Source organism: Monodelphis domestica, chromosome 4, assembly GCF_027887165.1.
Source record: "Monodelphis domestica isolate mMonDom1 chromosome 4, mMonDom1.pri, whole genome shotgun sequence".
In the NCBI taxonomy this organism is placed as follows: Eukaryota; Metazoa; Chordata; class Mammalia; order Didelphimorphia; family Didelphidae; genus Monodelphis; species Monodelphis domestica.
The window spans coordinates 437,816,238-437,838,844 of NC_077230.1; the positions used below are offsets into that span (position 1 = coordinate 437,816,238).

Genomic DNA, 22,607 nt, shown 5'->3' on the forward strand with positions numbered 1-22,607 from the left:
CCTCAGAGCTCTTTGCTGAACTCCCGCAGGAGCGCGGGGCCCATCCAGCCCCGGCCCCCCTCCGGCCGGTAGCCTCTTCCCTCCAGGAGCGCGGCGGCCCCTCGGGCCCCCACGGGAGCGGGGACCACGAGCTTGACTGTGGGGCCCCCCGCCTGGCGGGCCCAGGCCCGGGCCCGGGCCTCGGCGAAGGCCAGCAGCTTGGAGCCCACGCCGCGGCGGCGGTGCCGGCGGGCCACGGCCAGGCGGGCCACGGCCAGGCCGCGCCCGTCGGCCCCGGGACGCAGGGCCAGCACCCCGCAGATGTCGTCCGTCCCCCACACGGCCACCCAGGGGCCCCCCGGGCCGCAGGGCGAGGGCAGCGAGCCCCAGCGCGTCCGCGCCATCAGCTTGAGGGCGGCCACGGCCAGGGCGACGGGCAGGAGCAGGGCCAGGGCGAAGGAGGCCAGCACGAAGCGGAGGCCGCTGCTGGCGGCGGCCAGGAGCAGCAGGGCGGGCGGCTGCGTCAGCGCGTGCAGGGCTGCGCGGTTCTCCGTGTCCTTCACACCTTCCTGAGGACAGACGGGCCGTCAGGGCGCGGAGGAGGGGGGCCGCGCACGGGGCAGGGATGGGGGCCCTCCGCTCCCAGCCTAGAAGCACGCCTGAGGCGGCTCCCGGCGCCGAGGCCTAGGCAGGGGCTTCTGGGACTTGCCCAGGGTCGCCCGGCTGACCTCCCATCACCAGGCCTGTGCCTGGGCGTCACACCTTTCTTATAGGCCCTCCTTGCCGGGCCCTGGCAGGGTGGGGAAGACCAGGGGTGGGGGGGGAAGGGGGGCAGCGCCATCCGGGGGGCAGGAGGGGCGGAGAAATCCGAATGCTCCAGTTCCGAAGGAGGGGGCTGGGCCAGCCAGGCAAGAGCACACAGAGACACCGAGTCAAGGTCCGGGGCGAGCGGGGGGATCCCAAGAGAGGCCGAGGCTCTGGAAGGAACTCCGGGGCATTGGAGAGGGAAGGGGCTTGGGGGGGCCCCGAGGGAGTCGGGGGTCCCTGCCAAAGAGGGTTTCTCCAAGGAAGGGAGGAAGAGATATTTGGGGTGAAGAGAGGGAGACGCAATCCTTCCTCCCTAGGCTTGCATGGAGCAGCGCCACGTGGCCACTCCTCAGCCTCCTCCGCTGGTGTGCCGTCACCCCGGGGCCCCTCAAGGCCCTCCTCTCTCCGCTCGTCCCTCAGCCGCCTCCTCCTGGTGATCCTCAGCTCCCCAGCGTGGATTCAACGGCCATCTGTGCGCCGCCCAATTCCTAGAGCGACTCGGCCAGCCCCGTCCACGTCCGTGCCCGCCTGGAGGTCTCCCTCTTCCCTCCCCGACTTCTTCCTGGCGCCCCCTGGATCCCGCAGCCGACGGCCCTTTCCTTCTGTCCATTTGATGATGAGCAAACGGGCGGTGAGGAGCAGCCACTTCCCGGGAAGCCTCTGAGGCTCCATCGAGCCCAAAGAAGAGTCTTCCCGGCGCAGGCCCGGCACCCTCCACGGAGTCCCCGGGCCACCCCCGTATCCGTAAATGCTGGCCGGCTCCGTGACTTTCCCACAAACGTTCTCCCTCTGCCCGGCCGGGCCCGCGCCCACACCTTGGACTCGAAGGAGAAGAACCAGCCGGCCAACATGCCGGGCCTCGGAGGGCGAGAGAGCCCGGCTCACTCTGAAGAGGGGCAGCGCGGCAGGAGGCACGGGAGACACGGAGCCCTGAAATTCTGGGCCCATGACGAGGAGACGGACACGCGGCAGATGACAGGAAGGGCTCGGAACAAGCTGCGCTGAGGACAGCCCAAGGGGCACCCGCTGCCCCCCATCTGTGTCTGCCTCAGCCGCTGCCCTCCGTCTGTGTCTGCCTCAGGCGCTGCCCTCCGTCTGTGTCTGTCTGCCTCAGCGGCTGCCCTCCGTCTGTGTCTGTCTGCCTCAGGCGCTGCCCTCCGTCTGGGTCTGTCTGCCTCAGCCGCTGCCCTCCGTCTGTGTCTGTCTGCCTCAGCCGCTGCCCTCCGTCTGTGTCTGTCTGCCTCAGCCACTGCCCTCCGTCTGTGTCTGCCTCAGGCGCTGCCCTCCGTCTGTGTCTGTCTGCCTCAGGCGCTGCCCTCCGTCTGTGTCTGTCTGCCTCAGCCTCCTGGGACACCCGCTGCCCTCCGTCTGTGTCTGCCTCAGCCGCTGCCCTCCGTCTGTGTCTGTCTGCCTCAGCCGCTGCCCTCCGTCTGTGTCTGTCTGCCTCAGCCGCTGCCCTCCGTCTGTGTCTGTCTGCCTCAGCGGCTGCCCTCCGTCTGTGTCTGCCTCAGTCGCTGCCCTCCGTCTGTGTCTGCCTCAGTCGCTGACCTCCGTCTGTGTCTGTCTGCCTCAGCGGCTGCCCTCCGTCTGTATCTGCCTCAGTCGCTGCCCTCCGTCTGTGTCTGTCTGCCTCAGTCGCTGCCCTCCGTCTGTGTCTGTCTGCCTCAGCCGCTGCCCTCCGTCTGTGTCTGTCTGCCTCAGTCGCTGCCCTCCGTCTGTGTCTGCCTCAGTCGCTACCCTCCGTCTGTGTCTGCCTCAGCCGCTGCCCTCCGTCTGTGTCTGTCTGCCTCAGTCGCTGCCCTCCGTCTGGGTCTGTCTGCCTCAGTCGCTGCCCTCCGTCTGTGTCTGCCTCAGTCGCTGACCTCCGTCTGTGTCTGTCTGCCTCAGCCGCTGCCCTCCGTCTGTGTCTGTCTGCCTCAGTCGCTGCCCTCCGTCTGTGTCTGTCTGCCTCAGCGGCTGCCCTCCATCTGTGTCTGCCTCTGCCTCAGTCGCTGCCCTCCGTCTGTGTCTGTCTGCCTCAGCGGCTGCCCTCCGTCTGTGTCTGCCTCTGCCTCAGTCGCTGCCCTCCGTCTGTGTCTGCCTCAGTCGCTGCCCTCCGTCTGTGTCTGTCTGCCTCAGCGGCTGCCCTCCGTCTGTGTCTGGCTCTGCCTCAGTCGCTGCCCTCCGTCTGTGTCTGTCTGCCTCAGCCGCTGCCCTCCGTCTGTGTCTGTCTGCCTCAGTCGCTGCCCTCCGTCTGTGTCTGTCTGCCTCAGTCGCTGCCCCCCATCTGCGTCTGCCTCAGTCGCTGCCCTCCGTCTGTGTCTGTCTGCCTCAGCCGCTGCCCTCCGTCTGTGTCTGGCTCTGCCTCAGTCGCTGCCCTCCGTCTGTGTCTGTCTGCCTCAGCCGCTGCCCTCCGTCTGTGTCTGTCTGCCTCAGTCGCTGCCCTCCGTCTGTGTCTGTCTGCCTCAGTCGCTGCCCCCCATCTGCGTCTGCCTCAGTCGCTGCCCTCCGTCTGTGTCTGTCTGCCTCAGCCGCTGCCCTCCGTCTGTGTCTGTCTGCCTCAGCCGCTGCCCCCCATCTGTGTCTGCCTCAGTCGCTGCCCTCCGTCTGTGTCTGTCTGCCTCAGCGGCTGCCCTCCGTCTGTGTCTGCCTCTGCCTCAGTCGCTGCCCTCCGTCTGTGTCTGTCTGCCTCAGTCGCTGCCCTCCGTCTGTGTCTGCCTCAGCCGCTGCCCCCCATCTGTGTCTGCCTCAGCCGCTGCCCCCCATCTGTGTCTGCCTCAGCCGCTGCCCTCCGTCTGTGTCTGTCTGCCTCAGCTGCTGCCCTCCGTCTGTGTCTGCCTCAGTCGCTGCCCTCCGTCTGTGTCTGTCTGCCTCAGTCGCTGCCCTCCGTCTGTGTCTGCCTCTGCCTCAGTCGCTGCCCTCCGTCTGTGTCTGTCTGCCTCAGCGGCTGCCCTCCGTCTGTGTCTGCCTCTGCCTCAGTCGCTGCCCTCCGTCTGGGTCTGTCTGCCTCAGTCGCTGCCCTCCGTCTGTGTCTGTCTGCCTCAGTCGCTGACCTCCGTCTGTGTCTGTCTGCCTCAGTCGCTGCCCTCCGTCTGTGTCTGTCTGCCTCAGCGGCTGCCCCCCATCTATGTCTGCCTCTGCCTCAGTCGCTGCCCCCCATCTGTGTCTGCCTCAGTCGCTGCCCCCCATCTGTGTCTGCCTCAGCCGCTGCCCTCCGTCTGTGTCTGTCTGCCTCAGCCGCTGCCCTCCGTCTGTGTCTGTCTGCCTCAGCCGCTGCCCTCCGTCTGTGTCTGTCTGCCTCAGCCGCTGCCCTCCGTCTGTGTCTGTCTGCCTCAGCCGCTGCCCTCCGTCTGTGTCTGTCTGCCTCAGCCGCTGCCCTCCGTCTGTGTCTGTCTGCCTCAGTCGCTGCCCTCCGTCTGTGTCTGTCTGCCTCAGTCGCTGCCCCCCATCTGCGTCTGCCTCAGTCGCTGCCCTCCGTCTGTGTCTGTCTGCCTCAGCCGCTGCCCTCCGTCTGTGTCTGTCTGCCTCAGCCGCTGCCCTCCGTCTGTGTCTGTCTGCCTCAGTCGCTGCCCTCCGTCTGTGTCTGTCTGCCTCAGTCGCTGCCCCCCATCTGCGTCTGCCTCAGTCGCTGCCCTCCGTCTGTGTCTGTCTGCCTCAGCCGCTGCCCTCCGTCTGTGTCTGTCTGCCTCAGTCGCTGCCCTCCGTCTGTGTCTGTCTGCCTCAGCCGCTGCCCTCCGTCTGTGTCTGTCTGCCTCAGTCACTGCCCTCCATCTGTGTCTGTCTGCCTCAGCGGCTGCCCTCCATCTGTGTCTGCCTCTGCCTCAGTCGCTGCCCTCCGTCTGTGTCTGCCTCAGCCGCTGCCCTCCGTCTGTGTCTGTCTGCCTCAGTCGCTGCCCTCCGTCTGTGTCTGCCTCTGCCTCAGTCGCTGCCCTCCGTCTGTGTCTGCCTCAGTCGCTGACCTCCGTCTGTGTCTGTCTGCCTCAGCCGCTGCCCTCCGTCTGTGTCTGTCTGCCTCAGTCGCTGCCCTCCGTCTGTGTCTGTCTGCCTCAGTCGCTGCCCTCCGTCTGTGTCTGTCTGCCTCAGCGGCTGCCCTCCATCTGTGTCTGCCTCTGCCTCAGTCGCTGCCCTCCGTCTGTGTCTGCCTCAGCCGCTGCCCTCCGTCTGTGTCTGTCTGCCTCAGTCGCTGCCCTCCATCTGTGTCTGCCTCTGCCTCAGTCGCTGCCCTCCGTCTGTGTCTGCCTCAGTCGCTGACCTCCGTCTGTGTCTGTCTGCCTCAGTCGCTGCCCTCCGTCTGTGTCTGTCTGCCTCAGCCGCTGCCCTCCGTCTGTGTCTGCCTCTGCCTCAGTCGCTGCCCTCCGTCTGTGTCTGCCTCTGCCTCAGTCGCTGCCCTCCGTCTGTGTCTGTCTGCCTCAGTCGCTGCCCTCCGTCTGTGTCTGCCTCAGTCGCTGACCTCCGTCTGTGTCTGTCTGCCTCAGCCGCTACCCTCCGTCTGTGTCTGTCTGCCTCAGTCGCTGCCCTCCGTCTGTGTCTGCCTCAGCCGCTGCCCTCCGTCTGTGTCTGTCTGCCTCAGCCGCTGCCCTCCGTCTGTGTCTGTCTGCCTCAGCCGCTGCCCTCCGTCTGTGTCTGCCTCAGTCGCTGCCCCCCATCTGTGTCTGCCTCAGTCGCTGCCCCCCATCTGTGTCTGCCTCAGTCGCTGCCCTCCGTCTGTGTCTGTCTGCCTCAGCCTCCCGGGACACCTGCTGCCCTCCGTCTGTGTCTGCCTCAGCCGCTGCCCTCTGTCTGTGTCTGTCTGCCTCAGCCGCTGCCCTCCGTCTGTGTCTGTCTGCCTCAGCGGCTGCCCTCCATCTGTGTCTGCCTCTGCCTCAGTCGCTGCCCTCCGTCTGTGTCTGCCTCAGCCGCTGCCCTCCGTCTGTGTCTGTCTGCCTCAGCGGCTGCCCTCCATCTGTGTCTGCCTCTGCCTCAGTCGCTGCCCCCCATCTGTGTCTGCCTCAGTCGCTGCCCCCCCCCCGTCTGTGTCTGCCTCAGTCGCTCCCCTCCGTCTGTGTCTGTCTGCCTCAGTCGCTGCCCCCCATCTGTGTCTGCCTCAGTCGCTGCCCTCCGTCTGTGTTTGTCTGCCTCAGCCTCCCGGGACACCCGCTGCCCTCCGTCTGTGTCTGCCTCAGTCGCTGCCCCCCATCTGTGTCTGCCTCAGTCGCTGCCCTCCGTCTGTGTCTGTCTGCCTCAGTCGCTGCCCCCCATCTGCGTCTGCCTCAGTCGCTGCCCTCCGTCTGTGTCTGCCTCAGCCGCTGCCCTCCGTCTGTGTCTGTCTGCCTCAGTCGCTGCCCTCCGTCTGTGTCTGCCTCTGCCTCAGTCGCTGCCCTCCGTCTGTGTCTGCCTCAGTCGCTGACCTCCGTCTGTGTCTGTCTGCCTCAGCCTCCCGGGACACCTGCTGCCCTCCGTCTGTGTCTGCCTCAGCCGCTGCCCTCTGTCTGTGTCTGTCTGCCTCAGCCGCTGCCCTCCGTCTGTGTCTGTCTGCCTCAGCGGCTGCCCTCCATCTGTGTCTGCCTCTGCCTCAGTCGCTGCCCCCCATCTGTGTCTGCCTCAGTCGCTGCCCTCCGTCTGTGTCTGCCTCTGCCTCTGGGGCATCTCACCAGCCCCCTCCCTCTCTGGACAAACTGGGAGGGCGCTGGGAGGAGCCTGCCCCACGGAGGTGGGAAGGGCCAGCTGGAGCCAGAGCCATGGCCTGGGGATGGGTGACCCTGGCCAAGTCCCTGCACCTCCAAGGCATGGGAGGTGGAGCCTTTGAAAAAGGAGCCGGTCCACAGACACCTGGCCACAGGTGCCCAGTTCTAACGGGAGGGGGGGGGGGGCTGGAGGGGCTGTGCAGGGCCAGGCCTCATCCTCCACCAGACTACCCTGGAGAAACAGGCTCCTTGCTGTTCCCCAACACAAGATGCCAGTTCCTGCCGCCTTTCCTTTGCCCAGGTCTCCCCTTCTGCCGGGGATGCCGCCCCCCTCCCCCTAGGTTACTTTGTAATTACTTTGGCTCTTTTGTAGCTTTGGTAGCTCTGTAGCCCCTCCGGAGCTGAGGGGGCGGGGAAGGGGCAAGGTCAATGGCAAGGATTTGTGGGCACATTAGGGGGAGGGCGGGGGGCACGCGGGGGGGGGGTGAGTGTGAGCCCATGGGTGCACTGGCTCGGGCTGTGGGGCTGCCTAGCCCGCCCCCCTCCCTCTCTCCCCGCCACGCCTTAGACCTTCAGGAGCTCCAAGACGAGGGCTTTCTCCTCCTCCCGCATCTGCCTCACGGACAGGTGATCGGGGGCCATGTCACCCCTGCGGGTGCCCCCGCACCTCAGGAACTGAAGGTCCGGCTACCTGCGAGAGAACTGGAGGGAAATTCCCCCCCCGGAATCGGCAATGGTTCTTTCCTCGGCTGGGCTCCCCCTTCCTTAGGAGCCAATGGCATCTCCCACTGGGACAATGGTAGAACCCGGGCGCCCCTCCCCTCCCCTAGCAATGGTCTCACCCACCTCGCTGGCCTAACCTTGGGCTCCAGACCTTCCACCTCCCTAAGAATGGACTCTTCCAGCCCAAGCCACCCGCCCCCTGTAGGCCCTCTAGTCTCTGGAGCGGCCGGAACAGTCCATTCTGAACGTATGGGGGGCACACATCTGGCTGAGGTGGAGGGCGGGGGTGGGAAGAATCAGCTGAGGGACAGGGCGGGGCACAGCTCCGGCTGGATTCCGGAGAGCCAAACCGGGGCTTGGGGATCGACTTGGCTACCCCCAGGTCCTGCAATTTTAAAGGAAGCCGAGGTCCCCACGGGACGCTCCTGCTGTGTCGGGTGTCAGGGCGAGCCGAGTAGGGCAGGGACGGGGCACTCACCAGTCTCAGCGAGCAGACGCATGTCTCCATCCCTCTGGCCCGGATGGGGTTGCTAGGCAACTCCCCGGAGGAGGGTGGAGTCGAGCTCTTTGGCTAGTGGAGAGGGATGCAGGGGAAGCATCAGTCCGCCCTCTTCTCCCCTGGGACCTGGGAGCCAGGGAAATCCCGTAGGGAGGTCGGCCTCCCCAGCTGCAAAATGGCAGGGCTGGCCCCACTCCAAGCCCCTGGGCAATGACAGAATCAGGGCCGGCCGTCCACCCTTCAGTGCCACCTTCTTATTTTGCAGATGGGGAAACTGAGGCCCAGAAAGGCAGGGACTTGGCCAGGGTGAGGCAGCCGCAGCCAGGAATGGGAAAAGCCTGGCAAACTGCAAGCTGTGTTCGGACTGCCCCTGCACCACAACCCCCCCTGCCCATTCCCAGAGAAGAAGACAAGGGCCGAGAGCAGAGGAGATACCATTTTTTTATTGGTAAACGTGGCCCCCGGCTCGTTTATTCGGCCGAGGCACGAGGGAGAGTCCAGCCCCTCGCCCTCGGAGTCTGCCCTGGCCGGCCTGCCTCCCGGTGGGTCTAAGGGCCTCACTCAGAAGGTGTGGACCAGCTGCACAGCAGGCAGGGCCTGTACAATATGGATAGAAGGCAAAGCAGGCTGGCCGGCCCCTCCAGCGGGCCCTGCTGCCGCCCCAGGGACGACCTGTACCACCTGTGGACTAGGCCCCGGGGGAGCCCCAGCGGGCACAGGGGCTGGGCTGGGAGGAGCCAACAGCTGCAGTGGCGCTGCGGGCACGTTCTCTACGAGGTCTGCAGGGGCGGCCGGGGCACTGCGGATAATGAGAAGTTTCTGAGCCTGTGTGCCGGGAGCAGGCGATTCAGCCAGCCCCGGAGAGAGGGTCTCGACCCCCTGCACACAAAGCCTGGTCTGCTCCCCGTCGGCCCCGCTCAGGACCAGGACGCTCTGCAAGCCCTCCGCTGTCTGTAAGGTCTCAAAATGCACATCCTGGACCACGGCTCCCCCGCCGCCCCCATCGCCCTCCCCAGACCCCACATCCCCACTGGGCCCAGGGGTGGCCAGCAGTTCCTCACCAGCCCCTCCCTGCACCACCAGCAGATTCTGAGCCTCTGCTGGCCCACCGGACCCCCCGGGGCTGGCCAGGGGACTGGACACGGGTTGGAGCTGCAGGGAAACATCAGGAGTGGGGGGCAAGGGCTGAAGCTGAACAGTGGTGACTTCCTGTGATGGCTGCAGGGGCTGCAACTGGACCGTGGTGACTTCCTGGGCTGGCCGGAGTTGGACCGTGGTCACTTCCTGTGCCGACTGGAGGGGCTGGAGCTGGACCGTGGTCACTTCCTGCGCCGGCTGCAGGGGCTGTAGTTGAACCGTGGTCACTTCCTGCGCTGGCTGCAGAGGCTGTAGTTGAACTGTGGTCACTTCCTGCGCCGGCTGCAGAGGCTGGAGCTGGACAGTGGTCACTTCCTGTGCCGGCTGCAGAGACTGGAGCCGGACTCCTCTGGTCTCCTGGGGCCCCACCTCTCCACCCCCCACACTCTGGAGGACAATGAGGCTCTGCCCTCCCCCTCCAGCTAGGCCCGGCCCTCCTCCCTGCCCCGAGACTGCCCCGGGCGCTGGGAGCCAGACCATCCCGGGCCCCTGGCCTGCCCTCCCACCATCCTTTGGGCTCTTCCGGGCTCCTGAGGCCGGCAGCAGGATGAGCTTGGGGGGTGCTGGGGGAGTGGAAGGGGGCGGTGTGGGGGCCGGGGGCTGGACGCTGCTGGGGATGAGCTGGAGGCCCTGGGCCGTCTGGACCAGGAGGAAGGTCTGAGAGTTGGCGGGGCTGGGCCCGGCCTCCAGGGACAGCGTGGCCTGAAGGTGGGGGACCACGTGGACGTCCTGGGTGGTGGCGGCGGCGGGCGCCGGGGTGGGGGCCGGGGCCGCAGGGGCGTGAGTCCGGAGGTGCCGCTGGAGGTAGGCGGCCATGACGAAGCCTCGGCCGCACACGGTGCAGGCGAAGGGCCGCTCGGCGGAATGGGTGCGCTGGTGCAGCAGCAGGTTGGATGAGTGGGTGAAGGTCTTGGGGCAGGCCGGGCAGCGGAAGGGCCGCTCGCCGGTGTGCACGCGCTGGTGCTGCCGCAGGTTGGACGTCTGGGCGAAGCTCTTGCCGCAGACCCCGCAGGCGTGGGGCCGCTCGCCCGTGTGCACGTGCCGGTGGCGCCTCAGGCAGGACGTGTTGCGGAAGGCCTTGCCGCACTCGGCGCAGGGGTAGGGCCGCTCGCCCGAGTGCAGGCGCAGGTGGTACTGGTAGTGCGACGACCACTTGAAGGTGAGGCCGCACTGGGCGCACCGGAAGGCCCGCAGGCCCGTGTGCACGCGCTGGTGGATGGCCAGCAGGGACGAGCGCTTGAAGGCCTTGCCGCACTCCCCGCAGGGGTAGGGCCGCTCGCCGGTGTGGTCCCGCATGTGATAGCGCAGGCCCGACGAGCCCTTGAAGGCCTTGCCGCACTCGGCGCACTTGTAGGGCCGGTCCCCCGGCGGGGCGGGGGCGGCGGGGCCCGGGGCCGGGGCCTCCTGGGGGCACGTGACCTCGGCGGCCTCGGCCTGTGGCAGCGCCTCCTCCGTGTGGGCCCACTGGTGGGCCAGGAGGCTGGCCAGCTGGGGGAAGGCCCGGTCGCAGCCGCCGCAGCGGTAGGCCGGGGCGCCGGCGGGCCCGTGGCTCTGCTGGTGGCGGGTCAGGCCGGCCGCCGTCTTGAAGGCTTTGCCGCAGGGCGAGCAGGTGAAGGCGGCGGGCTGGGCGGCCGCCTCGAGGCCGGGGCCCGGGCAGGGCTGGTGCTCCAGGAGCAGGCTCTCGCTGGCGAAGGCCAGCTCGCAGCCCCCGCAGCGGTACACCAGCTCCACCGTGGTCTCGGCGGCGGCCAGGAAGAGCTCGGGCACCACGGGCGGGGGCGGGGGCGGGGGCGGCGGGTCCTCGGGGGGCGCGGCGGGCGCCGGGGCGGGGGCCGCGGGGGCGTGCGTCTGCAGGTGGCGCTGCAGGTAGGCGTCAGAGGCGAAGACCTTCCCGCAGGGCTCGCAGCGGTGGCTGGAGCCGGCCCCGGGCGCGGCGGCGGCGCCGTGGGTGCGCTGGTGCAGCAGCAGGTTGGACGAGTGCGTGAAGGTCTTGGGGCAGGCCGGGCAGCGGAAGGGCCGCTCGCCGGTGTGCACGCGCTGGTGCTGCCGCAGGTTGGTGCTCTGCGTGAAGCTCTTGCCGCACACCCCGCACGGGTAGGGCCGCTCGCCCGTGTGCACGTGCCGGTGGCGGCGCAGGCTCGACGAGTTCTTGAAGGCCTTGGGGCAGTCGGGGCACGGGTAGGGCCGCTCGCCCGTGTGCTGCCGCAGGTGGTACTGGTAGTGCGACGACCACTTGAAGGCCAGGCCGCACTGGGCGCACGTGAAGGCCCGCAGGCCCGTGTGCACGCTGCGGTGGATCTGCAGCAGCGACGAGCGCTTGAAGGCCTTGCCGCAGTCGGGGCACGGGTAGGGCCGCTCGCCCGTGTGCCCGCGCTGGTGGTACAGGAGGGCCGACGAGCCCTTGAAGGCCTTGGGGCAGTCGGGGCACTTGTAGGGCCGCTCGCCCGTGTGCGTCCGCTGGTGGTGCAGCAGCCGCGACGACCACTTGAAGGACTTGCCGCACTCGCCGCACTCATACTGGGCCGCCGCGGCCGGGGGGGCCGCCGCGGGGGGCGCCGGTGGCTCTCGGGGCCCCTCGGTGGTCGGGGCCGGGGCCATGTCCAGGGGGGAGCCCACCATGGCACCTGCGGGGGTCAGAGGCCAGAGCCCGGTCAGGGGGGACGCGCCGGCCGCCTGCCCTGAACTTCGCGCCCAGAAAAGGGGCCCTTGGCAGGGGCGTGTGCCATGCCCAGGGCCGGAGGGGGCCGCAGCTTCTGGGGGAGGCCTGGGATTGGGACAAGAGCCCTGAGAAAGTGGAACATAGCCTCCTGGCTGGCCCTGGGAACAGCAACTTCCTTCTGCTCACTGATTTCCCTCCACCACCCCCAGCCTCAGTTTCCCCTCCACAAAGGCGGGCTTTGGGTCTCTGGGATCTCAGGAACATTCTGGCCCCTTTAAGAATGTGGCGGGCACCTTTAAGAGGGGAGATTATTTTCCTGCCGACTAAATAAAGTCCTGTGAGGAGACTCCCCTTTAAGAACAGACGTCAAGCGTCTCGCATAGTCCCGCCCCTTCCGGTGCCATCAGCTACGCCCTTCCAGGTCCCTTTCCTCCATCCCCAAACCCCCCCCTTAGGTTTTCTCCCTTCTTTGGTTTCTTACCTACGGCCCCCGAGGGATAGGAAGCGGGAGGCCCTGAGGCGAGAGATGCCTGGAAGGTGGGAGTTCCGGGAAGGCCGGAGAGGGAGGGCCGCCTCCCAGAGGCCCCGGCGCGAGGCAGCCAAGCTTGAGCAGCAGCGGCCGCGCACACAAACTGCCTCCCTCGTGCGTCACTACGCATGCGCTAACTTGATTGACTGCCCCGAGGACTTCTGGGGCCGGTAGTTCCAGCGGCCTTCAGGGCACTCTGGCGCGCATGCGCGGTCCAGATTCCGCTCTGTTTTGAGACCACCTAAATGGTTAGGCTCCACCCGGTCGCGGGTCGTATTATTGCGCACGCGCACTTTCCCATTGGCGGACGCCGTGGTTCATTTAGATTTGTAGTTCTTCCTCACTCCATCCTTCGGGTCGGCTGGCGTGCTCACTTGCGAATTATTTTCCCCAGTCTGAAAGCCTGGTTGTCTTAGACGCATGGTTGGTCTGGGCTAGGGGGCCACTACGCATGCGCTCCTCTCGCTCGCCTGGGATTTGTAGTTCTTTTGAAGTACCATCTATCTAGTCTGTTGGCTCCCCGGGTCAACCTGCTACGAGTGTTCGTAACCAGGCTCCTGGAGTCCTAGAAGAAGGACAGATGGTCCTGAATGCCTTTGAGCGGGCCTCCTCTGGGAGCCTCTAATCCCCAGTGGTCCAAAGAATTTGGCCCAATTGGTCCTCGCCCTGCGGGCGGGGCTGTGGGAAGAGTCCAACACTTCCTCCCCATCCCCCCACAACACACACACCACGGGGATGCACCAGCCTTGCATCATCCACTGCACCGGAACCCCCTCCCCCACCTCAGGGATGCAAACCGCCTCCCTGCAGGATTCCGTGCATCTGCGCCCCTCCCCCACCCCGTGGTGTAGCCCCTCCCCTGATGCACCAAGCCCGCATCTGTCCCTACCTTGGCACTCCCTCTCCCACCCCTGGATGCGCATGCTCTGGCCTGACGGGTCACTGCCAAATGGGGGCATCTACCCTGCCGAAGCAGCAGCCTCCTGTCCGGGCCTCTAGCAGTATTATTAGCCCGTTAGGAGGCTGAGGCCACAGCGGGCTCCGCAGCCCCGGAGCAGGCGGGAGAAGCCAAGCTAACAGCCCCGCCCAGCCCCCCAGGGCCTGTGCCCATCCTTTTCCACTGACCTTGGCTGGATGTGGGCTGGGGAGGAAGCAGCCATCTGTAAAGGGCCACTCCCTGCCCCACAAGCCCCCGGGGCTGCCCGTGTCACAGCCGGCGCCCCCCAATGGTGCACTGAGGGGGGGATGGGGGAGGCGCACCCCCAGGTGGTCTGGGCTTCCCCCTCCCCCAATCCTCTGGCACACTGGCTGAATGGGAGGCAGGGCAGGGCTGTGGCCAATGGTTAGGAGGGGGGTCCCAGGGAAGTTTCTGCTTGGCCCTTCTTTGGAAAGCGGGCTTGGCACAGCTCTCCGGGACTTCCAATGGGGGCTTCCGGTGAGTCCAGGCCTCAGGCCTCTGGCTGCCTCTCCTGCCCCCGCCTTAGTCAGAGGAGATCCGACCATGGACAGGGCTCTGCAGGCCTGCAGCGGGTCCCACGCCTCAGTGTTGCAGGGCCGGAGAATGGGAGCCCAGTGCTGCCCGCTGGAGCTGAAGTGGAAGCCCCTGCCCTGGGGGGGACCCGATGGGGGCACAGGGAGCCAGAGAGCAGCGTGGAAGTCCGGAGCCCAGACACACGTGCCATCAACCCCCATCAGAGGAGGCTCCCTGAGAGCAAGGACCCTGCCCTTCTGCCTTCCTATCTCCATCCCCCGGCCCAGTGCCCAGCACGTAGGAGGTGCTTAAGACATGCCTGTTAACTGACTGATGGGGCAGCTAGGGGACATCGTAGTGGATAAAGCACCAAGCTTGGAGTCAGGAAGACCCGAGTTCCAATTCAGCCTCAAGCAATTCCTAGTTGTGTGATCCCGGGCAAGGCATTTCCCCATGTCGGCCTCAGTTTCTTCATCTGTAAAATGATCCAGGGAAGGAAATGGCAAACCACTGCAGGGTCTCTGCCAAGAAAATCCCAAATGGATTCATGAAGACTCAGAGGCGATGAAAAGACTGACTGACAACAGCTAACGTGCCAGGCAGAGGCGTCGTGAGGGTCCAGCACAAACCTGTGCTTAGGGGTGCTCCCACTGTGGTGCAGCTGTTCTTTGGGGAGCCTTCAATGGGCTTTGCCCACTTCCTCCATCTCCCAGGTCAGCCAGGCTGGCGATGCCTGTGGGACACCGACGGGAAGATGTTGTTCAGTCGCAACTGAGTGTTCACGAGCCCACGGACCACACTGTCCGTGCTTTGCCAGGCCCTTCTCCAGTGGGTCAAGGCAATTAGAGGTCAAGTGACTTGTCCAGGGTCATATAGCTAGGAAGTACATGAGACTGGATTGAACTCGTCTTCCTGACTCCAGGCCTGGCGTTCTACCCACGGAGCCACCTGGCAGCCTCACTGGGAAAAATGGCAAATCCAGAATCTTCCAGGCGTCTCGCCGCGGCGTTGGCTACAGTGCTGCCTCCTGGCGTGCCACTCTCTTGGATCTCCAATTCCAGGCTAGTGAATGGTTTTATATGAACGCCTTTCTCTCAGCCAATCCAAGTAGCTTTCCTTTCCCGGCCTAGGCCTTGGCAATGCTTTAGGAGGAGCTATGTCGTCACGGGATCCATCAAACCTTCTGACCCCACTGTTCAATTGGAACGTTCTCCCTCTCCTTGTCTCTTGGACCCAGCAGAGGACCCTTTACTCTCTTCAAGTGCACCTGCCTTCGGGGAGCCCCACTTGTTGGTTCTCCCCCTCCCCCTGGAACTTGCAGTGATTTGGGGCCATCTGGTGTCCAATTTTCAGCACTGATTTGCTCTTCTGAGTACAATGAAAGCACCTCGAGGACAAGTTCTGTTCTTGTCTTTTCTGACACCCAAGGGGGACAGAATGGATGTTGATTGAATGGAGAATTGAGTTGAATTGAACATTCTCCCCATGCACACAAAGGGTCTAGGCACTCACCTTGGCCATTTTAGGGGAGCGGCTCCATGCTTTGAACATTTAGGGGGACACACGTGGCCACAGCCACTGACCGACTGATGACACACAGATCCGGCTTCAGGGCCCCGAGCTGCTTTCTCCACAAAGCTGGGAGCAGCTGGACTGTTGTTTTTTTTTTAAGTTTTGTACTTTATTGTAGTTCAATATTCAAACATTTGATTGTACTTTTATTTTGAAAAGCTTTTTTAATAATCAAAAATGAAAGCTGGTGGCTTTACATCTTCAGATCCATTCCTCGTCTCATCCTATTACTGTTTCTTTCTTTTTTTCTTTTAAACTCTCACCTTCTGTCTTGGAATCAACACTATGTATTGGTTCCAAGGCAGAAGAATGGTGAGGGTAGGCAATGGCCCAGGGTCACACAGCTGGCAAGTGTCTGAGGTCAGACTTGAACCCAGGACCTCCCATGTCTAGGTCTGGCTCTCAATCCGCTGAGCTACTCAACTGCCCCCACCCCCATGACCATTTCTTACAGACTCCAACATCCCATCAGTTTCTCCATCTCATCTGGTTTAGCTTTTCCCCACCAGGCACTACAGAGAGGACCGAATATTTTGGTGTCAGTAGGACCCTTCTTTCTGGCTTTGGGCTCCATGGGCTCAAGGGGTAGAGGGGGGCATTTTAGTCACTTTCTAAAAGATTTTCCAAATTTCTTTCCAGACTGAAAGCCCAGGCGCCCCTGGGAGGACACGGGGTGCCTGCTGTTCCACAAACCCTCCAGCATTGACTCTTCTGATCGTCATCTTTGACAATTTGGTAGCTCTGAGGTCAAGCCTCACAGCTCTTTTGATTAGTGATTTAAAGCCATTTTTCATGTGGTTGTGGATAGTTTCCCCAAATCACAGAACTGGAGACTTGGAAGGGACTTTGTGCACCCTGGTCTGACCCACCCATGAATGGAATCCTGGCAAGAACACGCCTGACACGTGTGTTTTTCAGTCTTTGCCTTAAGACCTCCAAGGAAGGGAAGGCCACTACCTCTCCGGGGAAGACAGCTCCCATTGTTAGACAGTTCTTCCCCATATCAGCCCTAAATCTGTCTTTTCCAACTTTCACCCATTCCTGCTTTCTGGGGCCAAGAATGTGTCTAATCCCGCCTCATCATGGCAACCCTTCAGATACTTGAAGCCCGTTATTATGTCTCCCTGGAGGCTTCTCTTCTCCACATTCAGTGCCTCAAGTTCCTGCAACCAGTCCCTATAGGACATGGACTTGTGGAGAGCAAAAACCAAGCAATCGGCAACAAAAAGCAACTGAGACAGAAGGCTGAGCACTTATCAGTTTATTAGGGAGACTGTTGGTCCCTATGCAATCAGATCTAAAACCTTCCTCATGGTGAAGGATCCCTCTTCTTGTTCCCAAGGATCCCTTGCTTTTAGACATTGAGAGAGTATTAAAAATGGAATGAGAATGGGGGTAGCTGGGGGGCTCAGTGGATTGAAAGCCAGGACTGGAGGTGAGAGGTCCTGGGTTCAAATGTGGCCTCAGACACTTCCTTGCTGTGTGACCCTGGGCAAGTCATTTAGCCCCCTTTGCCTAGCCCTTATCACTCTTCTGCCTTGGAGCCAATACCCAAGACTGAGTCCAAGACAGAAGGTGGGGGTTTAAAAAAGCAATTGAATGAGGCCCTGCAATTCATGATTGGCCATTTTCAGAAGGGGGAGAAACCCTGTGATCTTTATTCTGGAGTGTCTAGAATTCAATGCTGGTTTGCCAAAGACAAAAGCCAGTGGGATAACTGCTTTCTTATTCCTAGAAATTCTCCCTCTCTGGTTGCAGCCCCAAGTTGGAATTCACTGCTATATCTATCTCACAGCTATGGTGAATTGAGCTTGTGGTCCACTAAAGCCCCTAAATCTTTTTCAGAGCAATTAACATTTAACCATCACTCTCCAATCTGGTGCTTCTGAAAGAGATTTTTTTTTCTACCCAAGTGTTAGGCTTTTTACATTGACCCGTATATCTGATTAGATTCAGCTCTGTACTCTAGCCAAAATCTTTTTAGATATCAACTCTATCAACTAATATGCTAGCTCTTCCTGACAGCTTTGTGACATGTATGCCATCTATACTTTTGTCCAAATTAGTGACTAAAATATTTAACCACAGGGGCCAAGCAAAGATCTCTGAGAGCCTCCTATGGAGGACTTTTTTTTCCTTTTATTCATCTAACTTGTTTATTGGCTTTTTAAATCTGAAAATATTGATTTAATGAATTAATTTACAGTATTTTCCATGGTTACATGATTCATGTTCTTCCCCTCCCCTCCTCCCACCCCCCTCCTGTAGCCTACATGCAATTCCACTGGGTTTTTCATGTGTCTTTGATCAAGACCTATTTCCATATTATTAGCATTTGCACTGGGGGGGGGGAGGGGATCATTTAGTCTCCATCCCCACTTATATCCCCATCAACCCATGTGATCAAGCAGTTGTTTTTCTTCTGTGTTTCCACTCCCACAGTTCTTCCCCTGGATGTGAATAGCATCTTTCTCATAAGTCCCTCTGGATTGTCCTGGATCATTGCATTGCTGCTAGTAGAGAAGTCAGTTACATTTGATTGTGCTACAATGTATCAGTCTCTGTGTACAATGTTCTCCTGGTTCTGCTTCTTTCACTCTGCATCAATTACTGGAAGTCATTCTAGTTCACATAGAATTATTCCTTTGAGCACAATAGTATTCCATCACCAACATATACCACAATTTGTTCAGCCATTCCCCAATTGAAAGGCATCCCCTCGTTTTCCAGTTTTTGGCCACCACAAAGAGCGCAGCTATGAATATTCATGTACAAGTCTTTTTCCTTTTTATCTCTTTGGGGTACAAACCCAGCAGTGCTATGGCTGGATCAAAGGGCAGACAGTCTTTTAGCACCCTTTGGGCATAGTTCCAAATTGCCATCCAGAATGGTTGGATCAAGTCACAACTCTGTGGAAGACTTCTTGCCACATTAACACTGAACTCTAATAGCTAGCCTTGAAGTCTGGTTATTTGAATCAATCTAATTGTATTATCTATCCTTGAGTCCAAATCTTTCCATTTTCTTCACAAGAAGAGCAGGAGATGCTTTCTTTTTTCTTTTTTAATATTTTATTTGATCATTTCCAAGCATTATTCATTAAAGACATAGATCATTTTCTTTTCCTCCCCCCCACCCCCCATAGCCGATACGTAAATCCACTGGGCATTACATGTTTTCTGGATTTGAACCCATTGCTATGTTGATAATATTTGCATTAGAGTGTTCATTTAGAGTCTCTCCTCTGTCATGTCCCCTCAACCGCTGTAGTCAGGCAGTTGCTTTTCCTCGATGTTTCTACTCCCACAGTTTGTCCTCTGCTTATGAATAGTGTTTTTTCTCCTAGATCCCTGCAGATTGTTCAGGGACATTACACTGCCACTAATGGAGAAGTCCATTACGTTCGATTATACCACAGTGTGTTTGTCTCTGTGTACAATGTTCTCCTGGTTCTGCTCCTCTCGCTCTGTATCACTTCCTGGAGGTTGTTCCAGTCTCCATGGAATTCCTCCACTTTATTATTCCTTTTAGCACAATAGTATTCCATCACCAACATATACCACAATTTGCTCAGCCATTCCCCAATTGAAGGGCATCCCCTCGTTTTCCAGTTTTTGGCCACCACAAAGAGTGCAGCTATGAATATTCTTGTACAAGTCTTTTTGTCCATTATCTCTTTGGGGTACAGACCCAGCAGTGCTATGGCTGGATCAAAGGGCAGACAGTCTTTTGTCGCCCTTTGGGCATAGTTCCAAATTGCCCTCCAGAATGGTTGGATCAGTTCACAACTCCACCAGCAATGAATTTATGTCCCTACTTTGCCACATCCCCTCCAGCATTCATTACTTTCCATAGCTGTCATGTTAGCCAATCTGCTAGGTGTGAGGTGATACCTCAGAGTTGTTTTTATTTGCATCTCTCTGATTATAAGCAGGAGATGCTTTCTTAAAAAGCTTCACTAAAATCCAGGGAAATTCCATCTACAGTTCTCTTACCTACTGGCTTAGTAATCCTGTCAAAAAAGAAAATAAGGTTAGTCTGGCATAACCTGTGCTTGACAAATCAGGTTGGCTCTTTCTAATCACCACTTCCCTTTCTTGTTCATCTCCAGCCATCTTTTCTAGAAATGTCCAGGAATTGAAGGAAAACTGTCTGATTTACAGTTTACAAGATTGGTCTCTTATCTTTTTTGAAAATGAGGACGGTGTTTGCTCTTCTCCAATCCCATGATTCATCTCCTGCTTTCCATCATCTTCCGAATATTACTGACATTAGTTTGGCAAGCTCATAGGCCAGTTCTTTCAAGACCAAGGAATATAGCCCCCTTCAGGCAAGATGAGGAGAGCTCATCAAAGGCAGTCAGGTGGGAAAGCACTAGCTGGAGTTAGCAGATCCAGCCACAGATACTTCCTAGCTGTGCAGCCTGGGGAATTCACCTAATCTGTCTCTCCTTCAGGTTCTTCATCTGTCAAATGAACTGGAGAAGGAAAGGTCAACCACTCCAGTATCTCTACCAAGAAACCCCCCAAGTAAGGTCATGCAGAGTTGGACAGGACTGACATGGCTCAACAAAAACATCAACAGCACAGATTGAATGGCCAACCCTTACTAGAGGTATTGGGCGCCCAGATTTCCTCCTACAGTTCCTTTCTTATCCAGGGCGAATTTACTTCATTCCTGCCAAAGCTTTCAAAGTGCATAGCATCAGCATGCTGTATTTGGTCCTTGGCTTCGTTCTTGCAGTCTCTGTGCAAGGTCCTCGCTCCCATTTCCTTCTCATTCTTTTAAAGGCTCTGTCCTTTCCCATGTTTTCTGAGGGCATCTCGGCGGTACTCGGCAAGTAGTTATTGAGTGTCTGGAGATGTGGAGACAAAGTATACGTCCTCTGCCTTGCTGGAATTGATTTTCTCCTGGGAATGTGGTGGGGGTGGATACAGCAAGCGCACAAAGAAGTAAATACAAGCTCAGTACAAAGTCATCTAAGACACCAGGGGTTAAACCACCACCAGCTGGAGGGTTGAGCCCTGCTGAGCTGCTCTCTGCTGCCATCCTCTGAATTTCAATCAAAATTGCTGCTGGGAGCTCCCAGCTTTGGGGCAGCCACATCTCTGCCTATCTTTAGACATCGAAATGGCTCTTGAATAGAGATCCACTTCTGTCTGACCTGTTTTTTTTTTTTAAACCCTTACCTTCCGTCTTGGAGCCAAGGCAGAAGAGTGGTCAGGGCTAGGCAATGGGGGTCAAGTGACTTGCCCAGGGTCACACAGCTGGGGAGTATCTGAGGCCAGATTTGAACCTAGGACCTCCTGTCTCTAGGCCTGACTCTCAATCCACTGGGCTACCCAGCTGCCCCCATGCAGAACTGTCTGTCCTATTCTTTAAAATAGTACAATAATAACCAATAACAACCCTTCCTTCTGTCGTAGAATGGTTCCAAGGCAGATGAGAAGTAAGGGCTAGGCAATGGGGTAGGGGGGTGTCAAGTGACTTGCCTAGGGTCACACAGCTAAGAAGCACCTGAAGTCTGATTTAAATCCAGGTCTTCCCATCTCCAGGCCATTGAGCTGCCTAAGCTATTATTTGAGGCACTGTTAACAAAGTAATTGTGAGTCCAATCATTTGGTGGTTACCAGCCTGGACTTGCTCCAAGCAAAGGGGCCCCAAAGCAGGGGCCGGGTGGCCAGGAGACTCTTTCGCACCCGGGTCACTTTCCTGGTCCTGGTAGGATCCCCAGGGGCTATAGAGATCGGGGTGTAGAGGGGCGAGGTAGAGCTGGGAATCTGGTTCTGGGAGGTAGCTACATGCTCCAGGAGCTTGTAGCGACCTCACAGGGCTACCGTGAAGCTCGCCCTGTGTGAACATTAGAGCATTAAATAAAGGCTAGCCGGAAGCCTTCTTCCTGGCTGGAAACCAGATCTCTATATGCCATGCACTTGCTTAATGTTTCCTAAGTTAAACAATTGGAGGGGCAGCTGGGCAGCTCAGTGGATGGAGAGTCAGGCCTAGAGATGGGAGGTCCTGGGTTCAAATTTGGCCTCAGATACTTCCCCGCTGTGTGACCCTGGGCAAGTCACTTGACCCCCATTGCCTAGCCCTTACCACTCTTCTGCCTTGGAGCCAATACACAGTATTGACTCAAGACAGAAGGTGAAGGCTTAAAAAAAATTGGAGCCCCCCCTTGCCCCCACCACCCCCATGGCATGTGATCATTTGGGGCACAACAGTAGTGTAAGCTGGCCCCATTCTAGAAGCACCAGCTCCCTTGGGTATCTCCATATGGAGATGTTAAATGTACACGTAGACACACGTACTTATGTGTATGTACGGACAGCGAGGTGGTGCTCTAGTGCAGAGAGCGCCAGGCTTCGAGTCAGGAAGACTCGTCTTCCTGAGTTCAAATCTGGTCTCAGACACTTACTAGCTGTGTGACCATGAGTAAGTCACTTCACCTTGTTTGCCTCAGTTTCCTCATCTGTCAAACAAGGACATAGCGAATCACTCCACCATCTTTGCCAAGAAAACCCCAAATGGCAGCTGTGTATACATGTATGCGCACAGTAGAATGGCCTGCCTTAGGAGGTAGTGAGGATCCCGTTCCTGGAGGTCTTTCAGCAGAGGCTGGGACAACTTGTGGAGCATGGTAGGACATTCTGAATAGAAGCACGTTGGCCTAAATGACCTGTAAAGTCCCTTCCAAGTCTGAGATTCTGTGATTCTGGATGAGCACAGAGACCATGAAAGAGGACAGAGCCAGACATCCAGAACCCGGGGCAGCCCCATCATTCACTTGCTCTTGTCATTCATTTCCTGTCTGTCCATCCCCTCCTTCCCCAGGCCTGTACCTGCCTGAGGCTGTGGGGAAGCAGAAGAGAGCAGGGTGCGAGGGACCCAAAAGGGAGGTGGTGCCCCAGGGCATGGGACCCTCTAGTCAGCTGGGTACCAGGGACCTGACCCAAGCTGAGCTCTCCCAGGAATGGGTAAACCTCTCCCTCTGCGCAGGCTTAAACTGTCTCTCAGCAAGAGACAGAGACAGCAATGATGGGCAGGAGATAAGAACCAAGAGACAAGAGATCCTGAGGAAAAGTTCAGAGGTTGAGAGATCCTGAGATGGAGAGACAGAAATCCCACCCTTCTTTCCATCGCTGCCTGCATCCCTTTCTGCCCATCCCTGTGTCTCCTTCAGTCTGGGCCTGGCCCTCTCTCCCCTTTACTGTTTCTGTCACCCTCCCTCTTTCCTGACCCCCATCCTTTTGCTCTTTCTCCTCCTTCATCTTTCTGTCCTTACTCAAATTTAACCCACTGCATATTTCTAGGGACAGCCAGGTGGCACCATAGTGGATAAAGCACAAGGTCTGGAGGCAGGAAGACTCCTCATCGTGAATTGAAATCCAGCTTCTGACACTAACTAGCTGTGTGACTCTGGGCAAGTCAGTTCATCTGTCAAATAAACTGGAGAAGAAAGGGGGCTAAAACACTGTCTGCCCTTTGATCCAGCCATAGCACTGCTGGGTCTGTACCCCAAAGAGATAATCAGGGAAAAGACTTGTACAAGAATATTCATAGCTGCACTCTTTGTGGTGGCCAAAAAC

At 59.4% G+C, this 22,607-nt stretch overlaps 2 protein-coding genes across 3 annotated transcripts; both read right to left on the reverse strand.

Moving 5' to 3' along the window:
- Positions 1-2: 2 nt before the first annotated feature.
- NAT14 (N-acetyltransferase 14 (putative)) lies at positions 3-7,827 on the reverse strand. 2 transcript variants are annotated; one of them, XM_056796563.1, is made up of 3 exons: positions 7,630-7,827; positions 6,999-7,130; positions 3-548 (listed from the first exon to the last, which is right to left on the reverse strand). In XM_056796563.1, exons 2-3 carry the CDS (start codon positions 7,068-7,070, stop codon positions 3-5), a joined length of 618 nt encoding a protein of 205 aa, XP_056652541.1. In that variant the 5' UTR covers positions 7,071-7,130; positions 7,630-7,827. The 2 variants fall into 2 exon arrangements, with proteins under 2 accessions (XP_056652541.1, XP_056652542.1); XM_056796564.1 differs by lacking the exon at positions 7,630-7,827 and having other exon boundaries at positions 6,999-7,250.
- Positions 7,828-8,073: 246 nt separating this feature from the next.
- Positions 8,074-15,223, reverse strand: ZNF628 (zinc finger protein 628). Its single transcript, XM_016427411.2, has 2 exons — positions 11,928-15,223; positions 8,074-11,411 (listed from the first exon to the last, which is right to left on the reverse strand). Exons 1-2 carry the CDS (start codon positions 12,103-12,105, stop codon positions 8,212-8,214), a joined length of 3,378 nt encoding a protein of 1,125 aa, XP_016282897.2. The 5' UTR covers positions 12,106-15,223; the 3' UTR covers positions 8,074-8,211.
- Positions 15,224-22,607: the final 7,384 nt, after the last annotated feature.

What these genes read in the sequence shown, in the direction of transcription:
- NAT14 (XM_056796563.1), bottom strand. Translation starts at nt 7,070, where the DNA reads ATGGCCCCCGATCACCTGTCCGTGAGGCAGATGCGGGAGGAGGAGAAA. An exon ending in TCGTCTTGGAGCTCCTGAAG is followed by an intron (nt 549 to 6,998) that starts GTCTAAGGCGTG and finishes GTCTGTCCTCAG; the next exon opens with GAAGGTGTGAAGGACACGGA.
- ZNF628 (XM_016427411.2), bottom strand. Translation starts at nt 12,105, where the DNA reads ATGCGTAGTGACGCACGAGGGAGGCAGTTTGTGTGCGCGGCCGCTGCT. An exon ending in CTATCCCTCGGGGGCCGTAG is followed by an intron (nt 11,412 to 11,927) that starts GTAAGAAACCAA and finishes TGACCCCCGCAG; the next exon opens with GTGCCATGGTGGGCTCCCCC.